Source organism: Salvelinus sp. IW2-2015, linkage group LG19 (genome assembly GCF_002910315.2).
Source record: "Salvelinus sp. IW2-2015 linkage group LG19, ASM291031v2, whole genome shotgun sequence".
Classification (NCBI taxonomy): Eukaryota; Metazoa; Chordata; class Actinopteri; order Salmoniformes; family Salmonidae; genus Salvelinus; species Salvelinus sp. IW2-2015.
Genome location: NC_036859.1, coordinates 24,549,953 through 24,563,233, shown reverse-complemented (window position 1 = coordinate 24,563,233; position 13,281 = coordinate 24,549,953). Strand labels below are relative to the sequence as shown.

General features: G+C 39.4%; 1 protein-coding gene across 3 annotated transcripts in view; it reads left to right on the top strand.

Moving 5' to 3' along the window:
* Positions 1 to 6,485: 6,485 nt before the first annotated feature.
* Positions 6,486 to 13,281, top strand: part of LOC111979816 (la-related protein 4B) — a 40,445-nt gene continuing 33,649 nt past the window's right edge. For 2 of the 3 annotated variants that reach the window (XM_024010531.2, XM_024010529.2), the window contains exons 1-2: positions 6,573 to 7,095; positions 11,286 to 11,419. In XM_024010531.2, coding sequence (XP_023866299.1) covers positions 11,339 to 11,419 — 81 coding nt within the window. In that variant the 5' untranslated portion in view covers positions 6,573 to 7,095; positions 11,286 to 11,338. Of the gene's footprint in view, positions 6,545 to 6,572; positions 7,096 to 11,285; positions 11,420 to 13,281 lie in introns of those variants that run through there. The other variant, XM_024010530.2, reaches the window with a different exon arrangement.

Genomic DNA, 13,281 nt, shown 5'->3' with positions numbered 1-13,281 from the left:
CTGGACACTTTAATAAATGGCATTTCGCTACACTCGCATTAACACCGCATTAACACCTGCTTACCATGTGTATGTGACCAATAAGATTTGATTTGATTTGAAATAAAGGTTAAATATATAAAAAATACAAGTATTGAATAAAGCACCGGCAGTTTTTTAAATATTTTTTTTTACCTTTATTTAACTAGGCAAGTCAGTTAAGAACAAATTATTATTTGTTTGCATGTAGACATTATAGTAAACCTTAATTATTCAATGCAGACAACAAAGAAAGACTGACTGTCATTCCCCCTGGGTCCCCATTTGAGAATACTGSAGTGTATTATTGACTTTATGTCATCCTCCCACAACTTCAGGGGGTTGAGTCAAGATGGAACCYCTGTTGTTTATGTGTACTGCATGTCCTACTCTATCTTCGTGCTAAATAATGCATGCCTATAGACCTATTGCCTCCTTGGTCGTTATCTAATTTCTAATCAGAAATGTTCATGAAGCCTGTTGTCTAAGCATCGGGCTACATTGTGCATGAGCACATGTATTGTTATGAGGTTGGGAATGTGTAAAAACATATTACATAAAACATAGGCTGATCCAGTTTAATGTGATTTATTGAAAACTCTGTTATTGAAGACACTTCAATTCAACCACCCAAACCTATACAAAAACAATGGCAACAATGACAACAACAACAACAACCTCATTCAATGGGTCCTGGTATTAATTATGCTATTAATTAATTACCTATTTATTTATTATTTATTTATCAGAAATTTTGCTAGAATAAATCTCTTGAGATGCACCATCTCGTTTACAAGTGTCCAAATATTTTTAAAAAATGTACATTAGCAGCATAAAAAAAACTACCAATAGGCCTACAGCTAATAAAAACTACTGCTGCAACTACTAATAAAACTAATAAAAACTACTGCTACAACTACTAATACAACTAATAAAAACTACTGCCCCAACTACTAATACAACTAATAAAAACTACTGCCCCAACTACTAATACAACTAATAAAAACTACTGCTACAACTACTAATACAACTAATAAAAACTACGGCTACAACTACAAATACAACAAATAAAGTACCTATAATATAAAATATGCATACATACGTATTTACAAATATCTTCACATGGTTATGTTTCTATTAGTTAAAAACACAGTTTGTTRTTAACATTTGAAAAAGGGCTTTCTTAAATTGAATGTGATTTTAATAACCTGATTTCAATAGGTAAATTATTCCAGTCAGTTGGGTCTTTGTATCTGAAAGATCTTACTCCAACCTCATGATATACCCTTGGAATATGTAATTGGTACTGATGTCGAAAGGAGTAGTGTGAATCTTGTAGTTTAAGTTGATACATAAAAAAGAAGTTGATACATAAAAAAGAAAATTGATACCAATGCAGTTGTCTTCTGTTTGGGAGTAACAGCCAATTAGTGATTTCTATATTGTGCAATGATGTGCAAAGATTGTTATAAATTACATCTAATTCGCAAAGTAAGGTCTTGGTTGTGTTTTGATAGATGATGTTGCCATAGTCTAGGAGAGGAAGCAGCAGTTGAGTTACTAAGGTCTTTCTAATGGATACAGCTAAACAATTATTAGATCTGTATAGTAACCCAAGCTTATTGGTAATTGTTTTTCTAGTATAATCAAATCCAATCAAATTGTATTTGTCACATGCGCTGAATACAACTTTTTTTAAAGTAAGAAATAAGAGTAAAAAATAATGAAAGAGCAGCAGTAAATAACAATATCGGGGCTACATACAGGGGGTACCGGTACAGAGTCAATGTGCGGGGGCACTGGTGTCGAGGTAATTGAYGTAATATGTACATGTAGGTAGAGTTATTAGAGTGACTATGCATAGATAATAACAGAGAGTAGCAGCAGCGTAGAAGGGYGAYAGGGCAATTCAAATAGTCTGGGTAGCCACTTGATTAGCTGTTCAGGAGTCTCAGAGGTAGGGAGGCGTTCATCCACCTCTGGCCTGCTCGCCTCCCTACCTCTGAGGAAGTACAGTTCCCGCTCAGCCCAGTCAAAACTGTTCGCTGCTCTGGCACCCCAATGGTGGAACAAACTCCCTCTCGACGCCAGGTCAGCGGAGTCAATCACCACCTTCCGGAGACACCTGAAACCCCACCTCTTTAAGGAATACCTAGGACAGGATAAAGTAATCCTTCTAACCCCCCCCCTTAAAAGAGTTAGATGCACTATTGTAAAGTGGTTGTTCCACTGGATATCATAAGGTGAATGCACCAATTTGTAAGTTGCTCTGGATAAGAGCGTCTGCTAAATGACTTAAATGTAAATGTAAATGTTATGGCTTGCGGATAGAAGCTGTTTAGAAGCCTCTTGGACCTAGACTTGGCGCTCCCGTACTTGGCGCTCCCGTACCGCTTGCCGTGAGGTAGCAGAGAGAACAGTCTATGACTAGGATGTCTGGAGTCTGACAATTTTTAGGGCCTTCCTCTGACACCGCCTGGTATAGAGGTCCTGGATGGCAGGAAGCTTGGCCCTGGTGATGTACTGGGCCGTTCGCACCACCKTCTGTAGTGCCTTGRYGTCGGAGGCCGAGCAGTTGCCATACCAGGCAGTGATGAAACCCGTCAGCATGCTGTTGATGGTGCAGCTGCAAAACCTTTTGAGGATCTGAGGACCCATGCCAAATATTTTCAGTCTCCTGAGGAGGAATAGGTTTTGTCGTGCCCTCTTCACAACTGTCTTGGTGTGCTTGGACCATGTTAGTTTGTTGGTGATGTGGACGCCAAGGAACTTGAAGCTCTCAACCTGCTCCACTACAGCCCCGTCGATGAGAATGGGGGCATGCTRGGTCCTCCTTTTCCTGTAGTCCACAATCATCTCCTTTGTCTTGATCACGTTGAGGGAGAGGTTGTTGTCCTTGCACCACACGGTCAGGTCTCTGACCTCCTCCCTATAGGCTGTCTCATCGTTATCGGTGATCAGGCCTACCAAACTTAATGATGGTGTTGGATTCGTGCCTAGCCGTGCAGTCATGAGTGAACAGGGAGTACAGGAGGTGACTGAGCACACACCCCTGAGGGGCCCCTGAGTTGAGAATCAACGTGGCGGATGTGTTGTTATCTACCCTTACCAACTGGGGGCTGCCCGTCAGGAATTCCAGGATCCAGTTGCAGAGGGAGGTGTTTAGTCCCAGGGTCCTTAGCTTAGTGATGAGCTTTGAAGGCACTATGGTGTTTAACGCTGAGCTGTAGTCAATGAATATCATTCTCACATAGGTGTTCCTTRTGTCCAGGTGTGAAAGGGCAGTGTGGAGTGCAATAGAGATTGCATCATCTGTGGATCTGTTTGGTGCGGTATGCATATTGGAGTGGGTCTAGGGTTTCTGGGATAATGGTGTTGATGTGAGCCATGACCAGCCTTTCAAAGCATTTCATGGCTACAGACGTGAGTGCTACGGGTCGGTAGTCATTTAGGCAGGTTACCTTAGTGTTCTTGGGCACAGGGACTATGGTGGTTTGTTTGAAACATGTTGGTATTACAGACTCAGACAGGGAGACATTGAAAGTGTCAGTGAAGACACTTGCCAGTTGTCAAAATGCTTTCCAAATMATTTGKTAGAAACCATTTTTGTCAAGTTTTTAAATCATCTTGGAGAGTTGCTTGTACTGTATTTGCAAAATATTCMAACCTGATGTATAGAGCACTGTATCATCAGCATATAAATGATAATGTGTATTCTGACAAATTAGATAAATGAATATATAGAAAAGACGAGGGGCCAATACTGAGCTTTGAGGTACACCTCTACTGAGAGCAATACGTTTGGATTTGTGTTCCATGAAACACATTGCTTTCTTTTTTTGTATTTTACCCCCTTTTTCGTCATAACAAATTACGATCTTGTCTCACCGCTGCAACTCCCCAATGGGCTTGGGAGAGGCGAAGGTTGAGTCATGTGTCCGCCAAACCGTACTTCTTAACACCCGCCTGCTTAACCCAGAAGCCAGCTGCAACAATGTGTCTGGAGGAAAGACTGTTCAACTGACGACGAAGTCAGCATGCAGGCGCCCGGCCCGCCACAAAGGAGTCGCTAGAGCGCGATGAGCCAAGTAAAGCCACCCCGGACAATGCTGGGCCAATTGTGCACTGTCCTATGGGCAGTGGTGTGAAGTACTTAAGTAAAAATACTTTCAAGTACTACTTAAGTCGTTTTTTMGGGTATCTGTACTTTAKTTCACTAWTCATATTTTTGACAACTTTTACTTTTACTTCATATTACCAAAGAAATCAATGTACTTTTTACTCAATACATTTTCGCTGACACCCAAAAGTACTCGTTACATTTAGAATGCTTAGCAGGACAGGAAAATGYTCCAATTCACACATTTATCAAGAGAACATCCCTGGTCATCCCTCCTGCCTCTGATCTGGCGGACTCACTTAACACAAATGCTTAGTTTATAAATTATGTCTGAGTGTTGGAGTGTGGCCCTGGCTATCCGTAAATTAAAAAACAAGAAAATCATGCCATCTGGTTTGCTTAATATAAGAAATGTGAAATGATTTATACTTTTACTTTMGATACTTAACTATATTTTTGCATTTATATTTACTTTTTATACATAAGTATATTTAAAACCAAATACTTCTAGACTTTTACCCAAGTAGTATTTTACTGGGTGACTTTCACTTTTACTTGATTGATTTTCTATTAAGGTATCTTTTCTTTTACTCAAGTATGACAATTGGGTAGTTTTTCCACCACCACTGCCTATGGGACTCCTGGTCACGGCCGGTTGTGACACAGCCTGGGATCGAACCCGGTCTYTAGTGATGCCCCAAGCACTGTGATGCAGTGCCTTACATGTTGACCACACTGCGTTGCAAAATAAATTTACACATACATGATATTCATTCATTGCACCCACACTGCCCGCGCTCATCAACGAGCGTCTGCGTAGCCAGGCACTAAAATAGAACTTGGTTCTATCTGTGACACTTGATGCGCTGCAAGCCCGCCTCTCCCATCTCCTCATTGGTTTTTAGGAGCATATACCCACGTGCCATCTCCTCATTGTTTTTTAGGAGCATAGATTGAAAGATAAACTGAGGTCCACACTCCAGTCCAGTAGGTACTGGTAATGCACKTTGAAGTTGGTTGCTAACTGCCATACAAAGTCTGAAGAAGAAGCCTGAAGGAGGAGAGATTACTAGAAATGAACTCGGTTTAGCCGTTTATCTGTGGATTAATTGTTGCTGTTGCTAGCTGACTTGTGCTGGGATATAAACATTGGGTTGTTATTTTACCTAAAATACACAAGGTCCTCTACTCTGATAATTAATCCACAGATAAAAGGGTAAACTGAGTTTGTTTCTAGTCATCTCTCCTCCTTCAGGATTCTTCTTCTTCTTTGGACCTTTTATGGTGGTTGGAAACCAACTTTAAGGTGCATTAGCACTACTAACTGGACTGMAGTGTGGACCTCCTGAAAACCAAAAGGAGATGGGAGAGGTGGGACTTGCAGCACGTCTAGTTTCACAAATAGAACCAAGTTCAGACCCTCGCAGATGCTTGTTGACGTGCGCGAGCAGTGTGGGTGCAATGATTGAATGTATGTGTACATTTATTTTGCAATGAGCAGTGTGGTCAACATGTTAGACCACTGCACCACTCGGGATGCCAACACATTGTTTTCTATTGCTAAGATATGCATGGAAACAGTTTAGTGATCTGTTAGTGAAACCAAAGTATTGAAGTTTTCCTAGTAAGATAGAATCATCAACTAAATCAAATGCTTTTGATGAATAAATAATAATAATAGATTTGGACTTAGCGCCTTTCAAGGATRCAAAGTCGCTTTACAATTGTAGAAATCCACATGACACAAGTAGTTTTCCTCGGTCTGATTAAGAATGTATATATCYGTACGTTTCACTAATGCTGGAGTGGCAGAATGGTTGGGTGTAAAGCTTGATTAAAAAGGTGAAATTCAACAAAATGTATCTTGGTACTGATACATTTGGGAATGTATTAATTTCTCAAATATGTTTTACTATTGAACAGATTACTGATATTGGTCTGTATTTATTTAGATCTATGGAGTTTCAGTCAAGTCAGGCACATTTCCAAACAAAAGGTATTTCACCAGTCGTTAAAGACATGTTGAATCGATCTGCTAGAGAATACATTATAACATTAGCAGACCACTTTATAAATGTGGGTTCCATTCTATCTAGGCCAGCTACTTTGTTGATATTTATTTAATTGAGGAGGCAGTAAATCAGTTGGATTAATATTTCTAAAGTTGAATGTCTTTCAACTTTGATTTGGGGTGTTGATCTCCTAGTTTCATTGTATACCTAGCATTGATGGAATTGTGGGTGACCAATAAATTTGACTAGATTTTTTAAACAACATTTCTGATTTCTTTATATTACAGTACAACCCTTTAAATTCAACCAATCCACGCCCATGATCCACACCGTCGATCACGAGTGGATCCGTGAGCCACTGAATTTCGACCAACCGAGGAGCATGTTCATTGTGGTAGGAGGCGGGAGTTCCTTGCTTTTGTGACAGCTTTAGCTTTGCGTTCGATGGTGTCTGAACTACTCCCAAAGGGAAGGGAAACTGCAATTTCTCCATTCCCCACTGGTATATCGTTGATCCAGCTAGCAAGCGAACGCTTCAAGTTAAATCCAGTATTTTAAGAGTTCTGGGTTGATGTTCCATATCCACTTTCCCACTCGAAGAACCGCCGTTCGATACATTTCGAAGAATAATATTATCTTAGTCCGACTGAACAAAACAAGTTGAAGTGCAAAGTTAATAGTTACATTTCTGTTGATTTGCTAGCTTGCATTGCTAGTTGGGAAAGCTAAGGTTAGCTACGATATTTAGTTTTCTCAGATTTAAAAGGGCGGGTATTATTTTTAGCCATCAACAGTTTGTTATTGCTCATTCGAAGACGRCGGCTAATTAGTTAATCATAGCTAACTCGTAACTAGCTGCTTTAATACTGTGCGTATTCAGCCTGGAAGCCAATTCAAGGCCTTGCTTACCACCAGTCTGCATCGCCGTGCAGTGAGAGCTGAAAGGTGAGTATCGCCCATTGCTAACTAACGAACTTGCTATCTCTGTTAGCTCGCTCGTCGACTCGATGTTGTTGGTAACGTTAGCTAGCTACACCTATAATATTTGGCTAAAACGTTGGCCTCGTAGCTAACGTTAACTAGCCAAATTCCAGTGAACTGAAGTGTCTGGTTAGTTACATTACTAGCCATCTACAGTAACGGGTTGCTTGATGTGCGTTGTTTTTAGCATTGCATAGCTAACAGTAACTATCTAACTTAACCAACGTAGCAAGCTACCTACTTAAGCTACGTCTTCCCACGTATCTTGTTGCTATCTGAACTAATATGAAGTGGTTGAGTTAGCCAAATATTTATTATAATGATTGTTACTAATTATAATYATTTATTGCTAAACTGGCGAGCTTTGAAAAGTCTCATGCATGGCTGCAGCGTCTGGTGTTCATTAAGAGTTGAAGTCTAGCCGTTTTGCCGTTTGGACAAGTCTCCATCAACGATGCGAGGGGGCTGGAGGACCTGAATCACGCCGGAGGTCGCCATCTTTCACTGATTGTTGGTGATGGCATCTGATTCTTCTAGCAATTTGTGTTAACTTTGTAGTTTAACTGGCTTCACTCTGCTTTGCTTTTATTGTTATTTGCTAGGTGGCAGTCACATGCCACTACGATTCTAGCCTGGTCCCAGATCTGTTCTTTTCACAAATCTGTTTGTTCTTTTCACAATTCCATGGGGAGTTGGCAAGAGAGCAGACTGCCACCCAAGTTATCACGGCCACGTTCAGTAGCCGGACGTTGCAGATATAAATGCCACGAAAAGAGCTGAATTGTTTCCTCATTCTACATGTCAGATGCATGTTTGGTCTACATAGACATATGTTATCTCAACGTTGTTTGCTGCTGAACGCGCCCTATGATCCACTGTCTAATTGGCACGTTTTTAAACATTGCCCTAACTAGTCAGGTAGCTAGGTTAACCATCGTCCTGTACACACACAATATATAAATCCTCCTTGCTAGACTGTAGTCTCCCTATGAGTTTTCTTGAAATGGACTGAGAATATCAAAACTAAGTGCAAATGCATAGTGRAAACAAGTTGGGTAGTACCAATCAAAGATGGAATAGTAAAATTGTCTGTTTACACTGATGTGGGGAATGTTCAATGTGAACTGTTGACAACCACTGGTAGGCTCTACCAAACATATCATGTAATCTATCACTTTGGGGGCGGCAGGTATCCTTGCCCATAGAGAGGCGAGCCAGCACCTTGAGAGTTTCCAGTTAGAATCCTGCATCCTATTGTGAAAAATCTGGTGGTAAGTGAGCTGGCAAACAGAAGGTTGCTGGTATCAAATCCTAGATGCCACTGCCTGTTGTGCTCTTGACCACGGTACTTAACCTCCCCCTCCACAACAGTGTCTTTRGGAGTGGTTGGGTTAAAAGCCAAAGTAACATTTTGGTTGACCTTGTGTGCAATTGACCAATAAAGTGATCTTAAGCTTAATGTATTGCAGTCACCACCACAATTATGTAGTGAAAATATTTGTGCTAAAATGGCAATTTTTGTGGAGACCAGAACTATGCTTGCTTGCGTACTGTACAACAGCACAGTCCTAAAACACAGATACACATCAGTCAGCAGAATGGCAACAGGTTTATTTAAATTTAATCTGTTGGCTTGTCCAATCCACAGGGGAGTTGGTAGAGCAAAGTTAGCACTTTCTGTAAACACTTTTAGGTATTTGGCCACCTTTCAGATAGCATCTAGCTTCTGTTTCTTACAGAATGAGCAGGAATAGACTAATAGACAGTTATATACATGGTCAACATTAAAACGATAAACATTTAGGCCCATATATGCCAAATATGTCCATGATGACGCAATATTAAGTATGAGAGGTGTTAAATAATAGTGTGGGAATCTTGCAACAGTTGGCAAGGATCTCTCAATTGCTTTCATAACTATAGTTTGCCTTGTTGTGGCTTGCTTGGTGGAAAAGCATCTGTGTTTTGTCCCGATACCAGATTTTGGACTTCGACACTGATACCAGYTTTAGTATCATAATACTTGATACAGAAACGATACTCAATACCAAAACGATAGTCTGATACTGAAACAATACCATGGCAATAAAAACATAAAGCGTATTAGCTAGTCACAGAATAACCACTGGGCTTTATTTTTTTTAAACGTTGAACAATATTTAAAAAAAAATATATATATATATAGATATTTGACCTTTTATTTAACAAGGTAGGCAAGTTGAGAACAAGTTCTCATTTACAACTGCGATCTGGCCAAGATAAAGCCAAGCAGTGTGGCACAAACAACACAGTTACACATGGAATAAACAAACGTACAGTCAATAACACAATAGAAAAGTCTATATAGAGTGATATGGTTTTGCATATGGAAAATTTGTTGATAGCTGAAATATGTTTTATTCAATTTCTTGCAAAAATAAAAAGCCATATTAAATTACAGAATACTTTCAATTTTCCTTGCAAAACCATATCGGAGACGAAGCAGATAATTTTCCAATTACATTTAAGATGTTTTAAAATGTAATTTGATACATCAGGGTTAATTTGCTCATCTATTGRCATAATATTGTGTGAATTTACATTCATTACTCATTATAGCTAAATAATTTAAATGTATTAAGTGAATAGTTTGCTTTCAAAATGGCAATGCTTTGAAGCTAATTTCTGAAGCTTGTTGCAGTTGTCTACACACCTTAAAAATACAATGGATTTTACACGGCATACCACGATTCCCAGAATGCATTTAACTTCCATGGGTGCAATGCTCTGGCCAGGGGTGCTTGCTGCTATTTTTTTAGTCTATGGCTGGCTAGTGGCTACTGCTAACAACCCAGACAAATGCAAAGTCTAAATATATTGCTGTCAAGTTATGAGTGCATTTGACATTACTTTTGGGTTGTGTAATCATGCTCACATGTATGTTCATGTCATCAACCAAAAATTTGTAGAACGTGAGACACATTTTACAGAATTAACAAATTCTAGTACAGAAGTGTTTCTTTATGTTCTATTATGGAAAAAGTACATACATTTTGGTATATCGTGCAATACTGATGTGTAGTCAATTACACTGGCCTGTTTAGCAGAGTTCGCACTGTCTGTGGGATTGAGCATGTAGATCAAAGGTCGTATGCTTTACAGACATGCCCTTCTTTTTCTGTCTTGTTTGCTAACACAATGAGAGCTCATGTTAGACAGGCATTTGATTGTTGGGAAATTATCATTTCTTTACAAATGGGAGCTACTGGATAGAAGGATATTTCCAATGGTGTTTATGCTTTTTTTCTTATAGATTGTTTAAGTTTTGTTGACACTCATCGTGATGTCCAGCAGGGTTCCCCATCTTGCGGCTTTCTTTTATTTGGCCCCCTAAGTTTTCTGAGTAAAATAAGTTGTTTAATTTTCATTGTTGGAGTGTGCAAAGCTGTCATCAAGGCACATTTTCTTTTATTTAACCTTTATTTAGCTAGGTAATGGGTGGCTACTTTGTTAAACACATTTTTAAATATATATGAGATTCTTCACTTTTTTTGGTTACTACATGATTCCATGTGTTATTTCATAGTTTTGTCTTTATTATTATTCTACAATGTAGAAAATAGTAAAAATAAAGAAAAACCCTTGAATGAGTAGGTGTTTTCAAACTTTTGACTGGTACTGTAGACTAAAAACACACCAGGAAATCTCCTCCAAGTGATTTTAATTTTGGGAATGTATTCCCACTCATAATTGAGAAAGGCATGTGATCATATACAAATTTAAGCAAGGTTTGAAATTTTATCTTAAAAAAAATATGACCTGTTTGTGCTTCTTATGGTCAATTTGCAGTCTACTAATTCATTATTTGTAATTATGTTCCGGTCCCCCGACCATCTGCTCAAGAAAAAAGCCTCCCTTTGCGGAATCTAGTTGATGATCTCTGTTAGTAATTAATACATTTTAAATTTAAGGAAATATTTATTTGGACTTCCATGGAGAGCTACAGCATTGGTTGTTGTAGGGTATTCTCTGTGCATAATTCACAATAAATAAAATGGGACGAAACTGGGAGGCAGCTACCTGAATTTGTCCAATGAACACTTGGTTTTGTTTTTTGAAATGGTGTGCACTAATGTATAGAACCATGGTAAGCGTATTTGTTTCTCTATCCACAGCTTACTTGGTGACAAAGAGACTTCTCCCTGAGGAGCCAAGAAGTAGACGGCTCATGACTTCTGACCAGGATACAAAAGTTGTAGCTGAACCACAGGTGCAGCAAGTACAAGAACCAAAAGAGAGCTCTCATCTGGTAGGTACCCAATACTTATGCCTGTAACAAAAACTACCTCTCTATCATCTGAACTCGAAATGCACATTTTCGTCAATTTTGCTACCGACTAACCAACCCTCATTAATGACCGTTTGTCGATTTACATTTTTRCCAAACAGTAAAATGATGGAACCAACAGAACATTCTATGCAAGCATACAAGTTTTTGTTGACTTGTCATTTTCAAACATTTGCCAAGATGCAGTTTGCAGGAAACACACTTCTAAACAGTGCACCTAATGTGAGCGGTTCCATGTGTTAGAGACTTAGGAGGGGGAATCTAATAGCAATAACTTGGATGGGTTTCTAATATGACTAGGATTGTGCCTTTGGCTTCTGGACAAAGAAYGAAGTTTGATCTGAAAACCAATAGAACAAAAGAGAAATTCTGGGTAATGCCACGTGGAAGTCTTTGTGAAATAATTACCACCACATTTCTATGGCTGGATTTCGGCTAGGACACCTTGAAGCAAGGTAAGACATGCCTCATTATTTGAAGTAAAGTAAAACATTCAGGTTTCAAACAATTATACTGCCTCAAGCTCACATTGCAAAGTGATGGTGACGTGCTGATAGCCTGCCTACTGTTGACTATAGCCTATGCACTCGAATGGCGAATGGGAGGAGCGCTTTAATTACGAGTTGAGATTGAGGAATAAAAATAGTTATTTTTTCATCGTGGCCATCAAAACAGTTTAACACACGATTACATTTAGAATTGTTATTTGTTGCACAATGACGGATTACAAAAGCACGTTTCATTCCAGTACCATTTTTTTGAGGAGCTGCTCTCGCGCTGTTTGGCAGGTGATGGCTATTTCACTCCTCAAACTAGGCTATGTACAGTTGAAGTCGGAAGTTTACATACGCTAAGGTTGGAGTCATTGAAACTCGTTTTTCAACCTCTCCACAAATTTCTTGTTAACAAATTATAGTTTTAGCAAGTTTAGCAAAACAGCTATTTTGTCCAAGACACGAGTCATTTTTCAACAATTGTTTACAGTCAGATTATTTRACTTATAATTCACTGTATCACAATTCCAGTGGGTCAGAAGTTTACGTACACTTAAGTTGACTGTGCCTTTAAACAGCTTGGAACATTCCAGAAAATGATGTCATGCCTTTAGAAGCTTCTGTTAGGCTAATTGACATAATTTGAGTKAATTGGAGGTGTACCTGTGGATGTATTCCAAGGCCTACCTTCAAACTCAGTGCCTCTTTGCTTGACATCATGGGAAAATCAAAAGAAATCAGCCAAGACCTCAGAAAACAAATTGTAAACCATCCAAGTCTGGTTCATCCTTGGAAGCAATTTCCAAATGCCTGAAGGTACCACGTTCATCTGTACAAACAATAGTACGCAAGTATAAACAACTATGGAACCACGCAGCCCTCATACCGCTCGGGAAGGAGATGCGTTCTGTCTCCTAGAGATTAAGGTACTTTGGTGCGAAAAGTGCAAATCAAGCCCAGAACAGCAGCAAAGGACCTTGTGAAGATGCTGGAGGAAACGGGTACAAAAGTATCTATATCCACAGGAAAACGAGTCCTACATCGACATAACCTGAAAGGCCGCTCKGCAAGGAAGAAGCCACTGCTCCAAAACTGCCATGAAAAAGCCAGATTACGGTTCGCAACTGCACATGGGGACAAATATCGTACTTTTTTGAGAAATGTCCTCTGGTCTGATGAAACAAAAATAGAACTGTTTTTCCACAAGGACCATTGTTATGTTTGGAGGGAAATGGGAGAGGCTTGCAAGCTGAAGAACTCCATACCAACCATGAAGCACCCAGGTGGCAGCATCATGTGCTTTGCTGCAGGAGGGACTGGTGCACTTCA